Source organism: Desmodus rotundus, chromosome 1 (assembly GCF_022682495.2).
Source record: "Desmodus rotundus isolate HL8 chromosome 1, HLdesRot8A.1, whole genome shotgun sequence".
Taxonomy (NCBI): Eukaryota; Metazoa; Chordata; class Mammalia; order Chiroptera; family Phyllostomidae; genus Desmodus; species Desmodus rotundus.
In genome coordinates, this window is record NC_071387.1 from 38,190,823 (window position 1) to 38,201,506 (window position 10,684).

Below are 10,684 nucleotides of genomic sequence, written 5' to 3' on the forward strand. Positions count from 1 at the left end.
TGCTATTTGATTTCAAATATAGTAAATGAATGGCATAGGTTCAATTAACTATGGAATGTGCGTGTATTGAAATATCGTGTGGACTTGATATATTAATACCCATGGTCTTTGGATCTGTAAAGGGACTGCCAGGTGCCAATGACAAGTTCCAGAGAGTGCCCAGATTTATCACAGAGGGTTATGGAAAAGAGGAAGCTCTGAATACTTCGTTTATTGTTTACGCATGTGGACGTATAGGTTTATAGTAAAGGTTTAATGTTGAACTTCTGGATCACCTAGGGATGCTTCTGACAAGAAAAAAAAAAAGTGAAAGTGGTCTTCAGTGCCACATGCATAATTCCATCAGTTTGGATGTAGGGCAAAGATAAAGTTTATTTCTCTCTCCCATAGTGTCACCAAGGCCTCTGCATCCGTCTTTCTGTTCTGCCTCCCTCAGTAATTGATTTCCATCTTCAGAGTTACCTTTGGCCCCCAAAGGGTGTTCCAGTCATTTTGCTTATATTTCAGGTAGCAAGAAGGAGGAAGAGAAGAGGGCAGGCACATTCCCCTCCCCCTTTTAAAATGTTTTCTTTCTTTTGTGTCTTTAATTAATAAACTTACTTCTTAGAGCAGTGTTAGGTTCATAGCAAAGTTGAGTGGAAAGTACAGATAATTCTCATGTCTTCCATGGGGTCTCCTTTATTTTAGGTTAAGAACTTCCTCTAAGTACCAGCAGCTTCTTCTAGATCTCTTTGGTCAGAACAGAGCCTCGCCTGGCTATAAAGCTGGGAGCTTTGCTGGAGTTTGTGATCAAGGTAGACAGGGACAGTGTTGAGGGAAGACACTTGAAATTTCTGTCACAAAGCCATTTGACCTAATGGAATCTCTTTTATTTTCTCTTGGTTATGCAAAACAGAGCTTAAATTCAAGTCTTAACACTGGTACCTTTAGAAAGCTGTTTTTGTGTGTTAGTGTTGCGATATGCTGTTAACTGTTTGTAGTTATTATTATGAGTTCTTAAGCTCTAGTCATAGGCATCAGTAATAATCATTTTGCCTTGACCAGTGTGCCTCAGTTGGTTGGACGTGATCCTGCAAACCGAAAGGTAGCCGGTTCAGTTCCCAGTCAGGGCACATGCCTGGGTTGCAGGTTCAGGCTGCGGTTGGGTCACACGTGAGTGCGGGAGGCAGCTGATTGATATTTCTCTCTCGAATCAGTGTTCCACCCTCTCTCTTCCTTCCTCCCTTCCCCTCGCTCTAAAACTAAATAAAATCTTCTCTAAAAGTAATCATTTAAAATTATACAAAGAAATGATATAGTTATATAAGGTACTTGGAAGGAGGTATTTTATGTTAATTTGGAGGCACATTTAGTTTTTTATAATGGGATTTGAAGGAAAGCTTTATGGAATGGATAAACACAATTTAAAAAATGTTAAATGCAATTCGATATATGTATCTTTTGGTACAGCTTAGGTTTCTATTACTCTTTTAAATTTGTTCCATCAGTAAATACTTCAACTTATATGTGATTTTAAAAGGAAATCCTAACAAGCGAAACTTTCCTTTTGTCCTTCTCATAGAAGTGTGCTGAGGTTGTGACTAACTGCTTTATGGTAACTGTTTTTCTGTTTCCTCTCATGTCATTCTCTTCTCTCCAATCATTCCCTGTCCAAAAGTGCATACTCCTTCCACGTGACGGCCGATGGGCAGATGCAGCCGGTCCCTTTCCCCCCCGACGCCCTTATTGGGCCAGGCATCCCCCGACACGCTCGCCAGATCAACACCCTGAACCACGGGGAGGTGGTGTGCGCGGTGACCATCAGCAACCCCACGAGACACGTGTACACGGGTGGGAAGGGCTGCGTCAAGGTCTGGGACATCAGCCACCCCGGCAATAAGAGCCCTGTCTCTCAGCTCGACTGTCTGGTGAGTGAACAGGAACTGGTGCACAAGGGTAATTTCTCCCTGGAGACCCAATAAGGAAATAGCTGTCCGGGCCTGGGTTTTATTCCCATTATGAGGAAATGGAAGCCCGTTCTGTTTCCTGTGTTAGCTATTTAGCTCCCCCACCCTCTCCCTTAAATGTGAAGGTTTCATTTGTTGCTCTTTCTGTGGTTAAATCCCCTGATGGATTTCTTTAAAAAAAAATATTTTAGAGTCGTTTACAGAAGCTGTCGTTGTTTGAATGTGTATTCTAAAGGGGGTTTCCCATTTAATGGATGAAAGCTCAGCTAGCCCTGGACTCTGAGCCCTGCAATCCACTCAACTTTTAATTTCCCTGCAGCCTTCGGATAAATATTGAATAGTAAACATTTGATAACATGGTATTAAAACCATTCTGAACAGGGTCTGTGTTTTCAGAGAGGCCTAGGGGAGCTGGCTACGTTTTATTACCTTAACTTCAGGAAAGGGTTAATAGATCACACTGCAAGAAATAGGGCAGCTGTCAGCAAAACAGAGCTGGTGAGAATGCTTTCCCAAGGTACCCAGTCCACCTCCCAGAGTACGAGAACACCACTGTGCACTTTTGAGGACCATAGAACACACTGGGACGTGTTTCAGTCTCTAAATTCAACTCTAGGATGTACAGACCACATGCCATTGTTCTGAGGCAGAAGAAAGGCCACCCTAACCCGGGTATGGTGTCCGCCTGCGTGTGGGAATTGCGGACGGTACAGTGCACCCACTGCCCACCTGGATTCTGAAGAGAGTGCTTCCAAAAAGAAGAACAGCAGTATTTTTGAGACTTTTGGGGGTGTAGTTGTTGGCTTATTTTTTAATGAAATAACTTAAAATTAGTTCCATTAATGGAACTTAAACATATTTACGCGCAGCCCAGAATTCTGTAGTAGTAGAAGTCTTTTGTAACATTCGTCACCTTTTAAAAAAAATTACGTGCTTAAAGTTTCTCTAATCATTGAGTGATGGGACGGGGTTAAAGCATGGTAAAAAATTTCAGCTGTATCTATTTGGGTTGAAGGATAGCAGTTACTTCTCTTGGTCAGGGTAGGGGGTCACTTTAGGTCCCACCTCCCTTTTTAAGACATATTGATTTTGATGGAGAAATGCCTTCTTTTATCAGTTCATTTGGCCTTTGGATTGAGAAACATAAATAATGACAGAAGCCATATTACAGAGAAAGCAGCTCTGTGAAATTCTTAGACAAGGATCCATCTGGCTATCGAAGAAAGACCCTGTGCCAGCGTTAGGTACAGTTAAGAGTATTGAAAACCAAAACAACATAGTCAGGGGTTCTACAGTTCCATACACTAAGTAGTGGAGAATGATGACATCAAAGATTTATAAACTGGCTTTGAAAAGTGGTTTCTTCAAAGAGAAGTACGTGTATACCTAACTTACATCTACCGATACTTTGGTTCTGTCTACTCAGTGGAGAACTGTACAGGAGGTACAGTTATATCTAAGCATGCGATCCTAGGAGTTTGTCTTGTTTACTATTTCAGAAGAGACAGCTGCAATTGGATCCTGATTTTTACTACAGAACTCTTGCTTGTTAGCGTCTGTAAAATACCACTTTTTCAAGTCAAAAACCAAGATAGCAGCAGTTAGAGAACATGGCATTGTTACTGCTTGGTGTAATGCATTTCAGCAATTGAATTATGTTCATTTCATAGAATAGAGATAACTACATCCGTTCCTGCAAATTGCTCCCCGATGGCTGCACTCTGATAGTGGGAGGGGAAGCCAGCACTCTGTCCATTTGGGACCTGGCCGCTCCAACTCCACGCATCAAGGCAGAGCTGACGTCCTCGGCCCCCGCCTGCTACGCCCTGGCCATCAGCCCTGACTCCAAGGTCTGCTTCTCCTGCTGCAGTGACGGCAACATCGCCGTGTGGGACCTGCACAACCAGACGCTGGTGAGGTGAGCACAGGTGGTTTTCTGTGGTGGGGGTCAGAACGCCTCCTGTCACCCCTGCTTCTCCAGCTGCCCCAGTCACTCAGCCCACCCTACTGTGTACCAGGCTTGGAGCTGGGTATTGGGAGTCCAAGGACAGAGTTGTGTCACTTCCCTTGAGGCGCTCACCATACTGATTGAGTGCTCGGTGTCCCCCAGACTTTATATTTAACTCTCACGTGTCCCCAGTACCATTCTTCAGGCACAGACAGATGCCAGGCCTGTTTCAAAAACGTTCCTGGCTCTGGCCGAGTGGCGGCACATTGTGGACCACAGGGTGGTATGAAGGGCCCCAGTGCCAGATATTTGTGGCTTTGGCTAAAACCTTGTTTGTGCAAACAGAAGCCAACTAATACAGGATAACAAAGTCAAGAAAAAGAACATTAGAAGAGAAGATTCCACGAATTTCACGCACAATGGTTTTCAAGTATCTGTGTCTCTCAATAACTGACTAAGGGGTCATTCACCCAGGAGTGAGCCCGGCTTCCTGGGATCTGCCCCCCTAGTCGTAGGGAGAGCTGCGTTCTGCCACTTCTGTGTCTCTCCTGGGCTGCGGCAGTTCGCTCCCTCTACGCGATTCTGTGACGTTACGGAAGGGTTTTTGAAAATGTAAGCACTAAGGAAACATCCAAGGCAGAACTAGAGTGTCTTTCGCCCTTTGGTTTCACAGTTCATCGTTTGCAGTGTCACTCGGAAATATTCTGTTTATGGTGTGACTTTAGTCTCACAGATTGTTTAGCAGGACTCTTCCTAACACTTTTGGGCCCGTGTGCCCGAGGAGGGGACAGATGGATTGTGGATGCCACCACAGCAGCTCACTGTCCCTCCAGTAAGTGTCTCCGAGCCAGGCTCTGTTCCTGTGTGTGCGCGACAGTTGTTTTTCTCCTGCCACTCACGGGGCAGCTCAGACTTAGCAACATGGGCCACTTAATGACGCGGGAGCTGACGCCTGCTTCAGACTTTTAATCTAGCAAGTGTTCGTGGTTTTTTCTTTTTTTTCATTCTTTTTGACTTAGGAAATAGCACTTTCAATATACCAATCTCAGTGCATTTCAACTTTTAATCCTCATACTGTCTGTCCTGTTGTTACTCTGATTTTATAGATGAGGAGCCTGAGGTTCGGAGAGGTTCAGTTTACCTGCCTGGGGTCACACAGCCGGGGGTGATGGAGCTGTGGTCAGGGTCCAGGCATTCTCTGTCTTTGTTCTGAACCCCTGCTCTGGGCCATCCCCTGTAAGTGGACACCTGTCAGATATAACGCGGGGTGTTTTATAAATTTCTTCCTCAGTTTGGACTGGCCACACATGGATAGCAGCTACTCTGAGTGACAGGGCAGCAGAGGGTCTACGCAGCACATTGTATCTGCTCTGACCCAGCACATTCCGAACTGTCCTAGGGTCTGCCCTGTAGGAGCCCCAGAGTAGGGCAGAGGGATGGAGGAACACCCACCGATCGCTATAAGTCAGCAAAGACATTTGTAGTCAAGTAGTGAAAGTACTTCACGTTCTAGAAGTAAAAACAAGTGAAGTCAGAGGGTAAAATGAGAGGTGGTTACTGGGTTTCAAGAACATTTGGAAGAAAGGAAAGCAGCACTTTAAGCAGCCGAAGCAGGGTCTGCTCAAGGCCTGTGTGACCATGGAGAGGTCTTGAGGCACACAGGTGGTCCGGGGCACATGCATGGTGACAGAGTTGGGAAGAACTGGGGTGTTGGTGGGGAGTACTGAGCAGTTCCAAATAGCTTGCAGAGGAGAGATTTTTGAAGTGAGGACAACAGTGGTGCCTTTTTCTTCTGTTACATGCTCATTAAATTCTGAGCTCAGCTTAAAAGTGTGGAAATCTGAGGGAATAATAAGGTGACAGGAAGGACAGGCATTAAAACTTTCTTCTTGGTGTTGAAATTCCCAAGCAGCTCTCTAATGGGCCCTACCTGTTATCATAGTGATTGGGTCTCTCACCTGTTCTTGTCTCTCTCCTGCCAGCTCCCTTTTGGCATGCAGATCCAGGTCCTGGACCCCTAGACCACCAGCCTGCAGTGGCTTACTCTGATCCCCTTCCTCAGCAGGACCCCCTGTTGCCTGGCAGAACACCTGTGCTCAGAAGATTGTTTTTGGTTGATTGTTCTTGGTGGTGTTTTTGACTGAAGCTCAAGCTTTTCCTTTAACAGCCTTGTGTTTGAATTCAAGGCAGGGTCTTGCTGAGGTGCTGGCCTCAGCAGTTAGCTTTGTCTGTGCTCAGCACCTCTCAGTTGGAAGGTAGGCACAACCCGTTGTCCCTGAGGGTCCAGATTTTCTAACGCAGGGCTCCTTCTAACACAGAAAGCAAGGTTGAGCACCTGTGTGAGCTCATGCTGTTGGCACGAAGGCCACCACTGTGCTGATTCACTTGTGGAAACCCGAGTGCTTCTAGACCCCAAGTTTGTAATGTGGTGATACAGGCCTGTAGGATTAAAGGCTGGGCCTCCATTTTTCTTTAAGGAATACGGTTAGGGTTTTGTGTGTTTGTCTCCCCCCCACCCCGCCCCACTCCTAACTTAAACACTTTTCTGGATCTGGGAGAAATTTTACCTTCCAGATGGGTCTGTAACATAAGGCCAGCTATAGGAGCGTATTTAACGCCTGTGTAGTGACCTGAAATGGCATTCCATTTCTTGTAGCACTTGGATTGTGAAAAAAGAAAAGGAGAAAATGCAGGTGCGCTCTCTTCCTCCTCCGGGGAAGGTTAGTTTGATCTTGCACATCAGCAGACACTGACACACACACCCCGAGTCCAAAACTAACAACACAACAGTGTTTACCTTGAGCTCTGGCAGGAAATCATTATTCAATCCGGTTTGTTTTATCAGGCAATTCCAGGGCCACACAGACGGGGCCAGCTGTATTGACATTTCTAATGATGGCACCAAGCTCTGGACGGGCGGCTTGGACAACACGGTCCGATCCTGGGACCTGCGAGAAGGGCGGCAGCTGCAGCAGCACGACTTCACGTCGCAGGTGCCTGGCGTCTTCCTACCCAGAATCTGTGAGGTGGTGCGTGGTGTGTGCGTGTGCGTGTGCGTGTGCGTGCCATCCTCTCCCTCCCTTCACACCCCCACAGTAGTGGCAGCTATACAAACAAACCGGGCTTAAATTTGAGATACTGATTTTTTTTTAAACCCCAAACAGACAAACAGAAAATCCTTGAAACCCTTCGAGTGGTGTCTAAACTCCTGTAGGTTCAGGCGTGTTAAGCTCATATTCATATATGAGTTCGTTGAAGGAATCGGTGCAGTCAGGAATCCGTCGTTTTCCTTCAGCAGTGTTGGGTCTGTTTTGCGTATTCTCGCCATCTGATGTGGGGGTGAGAAGTGATTATTGGACTCACATATAAACAGAGCTTGAAAAACATACAGGCATACCACGAGGAGTAGAGAAAAATCACAACAGTTCTGAAAGTTAATTCATTTTTCTTGCATCAGGGAGCATAAAAAAATGTAGTAGCATCCCAGTGGATGCCCATTTTATTACTCATCCTTTAGAAAATGGACTCATGGCTGACTACATTTATGGAGTTTTGAAATGATACAAAAATCTCAACTTTGTGGGTTGTGAAGATTATTTAGATGACGAGTCTAGACTTGTTTTGGGGAAGACTGCCATTTTAAATGCTTTCTGATGACAGAATTGTTCTTTTCATCATTATTTGTTTACTTATTTGTTTGTAATGGAAATAATTCCACTCAGAAAAAATAGGACAAAATGGAAAACAACTATACATACTACTAAATTTTGTGTCCCTGTCAAAATTTTGAGTTTCTTACAGTTTTCTCTGTTTTAACCCTTTTCCCAGTATGAGTAGAATACTATTTTTGGTCTGCCTTTTTTTAAAACGAAACTTCTTATGGAAATTCTCAAGTGCGTACAGGAGTGCAGAGAATGTTCAGACACATATGAAAGCACAGAGGGTGGTACAGTAAACCCCACCTGCCCGCCACCCAGCTTTAACAGTGACACGTGACCCGTCTGGTCTTGTCTGTCATTCTGCCCCCACACACAGGGTTATTTTATAGCACATCCCGAACGTTCTGTCATTTCAGCCATAAGTGTCTCAGTATCTGTAAAAGACAAGGATCCCTTTAAAACAAAACACATGAATACCATTACATTAAGAATAACTTCTCAGTGTCATCACATGCACGTGTTCCAGTTTTTCTGGTTGTCTCATCACGATTTCTCACACTTGGCTCATCTGGGTTGGGTCACTTGTCCTGTGGACTTGACCACAGTCTGGAGTTTGCTGGTTCCATACTCCTCTTCTTGCTGTTTTTTTCCCCCTTTCTTGTGGCCTTTTTCCTTCCTAAGTTTACTAGGCAAAATCATTAGTGAGCCTTTCTGCCTCTTGTAGATATTCTCCCTTGGGTACTGCCCAACCGGGGAGTGGCTGGCTGTGGGCATGGAGAGCAGCAACGTGGAAGTTCTCCACGTGAACAAGCCTGACAAGTACCAGCTGCATCTGCACGAGAGCTGCGTGCTGTCCCTCAAATTTGCTTATTGTGGTGAGTTCAGCTCAGAGGAAACCCGAGGACACCGATGGCCTAAATGGGAAAGACGTCTAAAGAAATAGAGATTGTATCTGGAAAAAATGTTGTTCTCTGAGCAGCTGGATGCAATAATTCTCTTGTCTTAATATGTCCCTCAGAGCACAGTGATGTCTGTTTCGGTCTGTTTTCCTAATTTGAGAAAAGTCAGCAGGTGGTGAAATTGCCTCATGCAAACATTAGTTTTTATTGGGGAGAGTCTGGGGTGGGGGTGGGGCACAATTAGTCGAAGAGGGGTGGTGGGGATTTATTGAACACTGGGGCAGGAGCAGAGGAAGTCCTTAGAGACTGGCTGGCGTGAGGAGCCCACAGTCAGAGAATGGACTGTTTCACTGAACCCAGCTGTTACCCTGCAGTGAGGCTAAAGAGGGAAGAGATTCACATGCAATCCAATGTTTACCGGGCTGGTGCTGGCCGGATGGGTAGCTGTCACTTCCTGACCACACTCTATGTGCCATATTATCGTGTCTGGCATTTTACTTAGGTTTGTCATTTAATCCTTCCTAGTCCCATTTTGTCATGGGGAGGCTAACAAGGAGAGCAATTTCATGAGGCACTGTTTGAAGACCCACTGTGTGCTTGGGTGTGATGCAACCTGTTGTGGCTAAGGGGGCTGACGTGGTCCCTGCTGCTGCTTTGATTAAACCCAGGGTCACAGGTGGTTCCCAGCAGAGCCTGGATTTAAAATCTGCTTTCTCTCCTCCTGTCATAGCCCAACCCTTGGACAAGATAGTTCATGATTGAAAATGGCTCTGAGTTTGATTAGGTCCACGTGGCTAAAAGTAGAGTAGGGGTTTTAATCTTGTTAAACTTCATCTTCCTTGGCTAATTCTAGGTAAATGGTTTGTGAGTACTGGAAAAGATAACCTCCTCAATGCTTGGCGGACCCCCTACGGAGCTAGCATATTCCAAGTAAGTCAGTGTTCCCTGCTGAGAGTGACGTTTGGACCACGGTGTTCTAGTGACGCCAGAGTGAAGGTACCTTGGAGGGAGCAGGACCCCTGAATATCTCTGTCCCGCATTAAAAACACTCCCAACTTTTTTCTCTTCCAGTCCAAAGAGTCCTCATCTGTGCTCAGCTGTGACATCTCCGTGGATGATAAGTACATAGTCACTGGCTCAGGGGACAAGAAGGCTACGGTCTATGAAGTCATCTACTGAAAACTTTATGTGTTTTAATGTTTATAGTTGAATCGGGCCAAAATGTTTTGAATTTGTAGAAATAGAAAAGTTGTAACTTTAAAAACAAGAAAACCTGTTTTTAAACCTTGACACAAAGCTACTTTGAGTCTACAAGAAGAGGCGACGAGTCCATCAACCGAAGGTCACCGATCTGCCTAGACCAAATGGAGCACCGAGGCAAGGTGGACAGAGGGGCCAAGGGCTGTAGGCTTGAGGAGCAGAGCCTGCTGACCCGGGCAGAGCCCGGCCTGTTCTTTCTGTGTGATCTGCCCACAGTACCTTTCTGTTCCTCGCAGTTCCCCTCATGTTCCGTCCTTGGTAGCGCAGTGGTGTCTCCAATGAACTTGTTTCCTGGTTTTGCATCTTGTGAAATGTTTTTTTGTATTTTTGTTGAAGGTTAAACATTTGTATAAATTGTAAATATATTTGGTTTATTACAGTAAAGGCTTTAGTACCAATAAGTGGTTTTCCTTTTCATTCTTTTTTGTTTTTCTCAACACTTTGGGATCATTGATGTGGGTTTTATAAGCAAAGCCCAAACATTTGTAGAGGGTTTTAAAATGCACTTCTGATTTTGTAAAAGTTCGGTCACGGGTTTCCGCTGCACTCGAACCTAATCAACACTTGTGAGTTACTGGATGCTCAAGACTAGGAATTGTGGGTAAATTGAAGGTATATTAATAACAGTTTTATTTGGAAAGCCGAAATAACATGGTCAAAATGCATTCTTTAGTTAGGGTACTCTTGTAATTCGAGGTCTCAGAGCTAAACTCTGCTTTTTCAGGGTGATTTCATTGGGAAACAGAAAAGGCTTATTTAGCCTTTTCAAATCTACACTCCTTCACAGGCTTCACGTTTCAAGAAATGGAGGTAACTTGGGTTTAGTGTTAAGACCGATGATGTTCACAAAGCTGTAGAGTTTATTAACCTGTAAAAAGAAAGATGGTCTGTCAGCTGGTTTTGTCTTCATTAGTACTTATTTGATCTATTATATTAATTTACTTACTTAAGCCAACCACACCCAGCACTTAG

General features: G+C 44.9%; 1 protein-coding gene across 3 annotated transcripts in view; it reads left to right on the top strand.

Annotated features, from left to right (window-relative positions):
• TLE1 (TLE family member 1, transcriptional corepressor) overlaps nt 1–10,113 on the top strand; it is an 81,910-nt gene extending 71,797 nt beyond the window's left edge. For all 3 annotated transcript variants that reach the window (XM_024560030.3, XM_045195171.2, XM_024560031.3), the window contains exons 15-20: nt 1,658–1,907; nt 3,617–3,864; nt 6,740–6,887; nt 8,278–8,428; nt 9,306–9,382; nt 9,524–10,113. In XM_024560030.3, the coding sequence (XP_024415798.1) occupies nt 1,658–1,907; nt 3,617–3,864; nt 6,740–6,887; nt 8,278–8,428; nt 9,306–9,382; nt 9,524–9,631 (982 nt within the window). In that variant the 3' untranslated portion in view covers nt 9,632–10,113. The remainder of the gene's footprint in view (nt 1–1,657; nt 1,908–3,616; nt 3,865–6,739; nt 6,888–8,277; nt 8,429–9,305; nt 9,383–9,523) is intronic.
• Nucleotides 10,114–10,684: the final 571 nt, after the last annotated feature.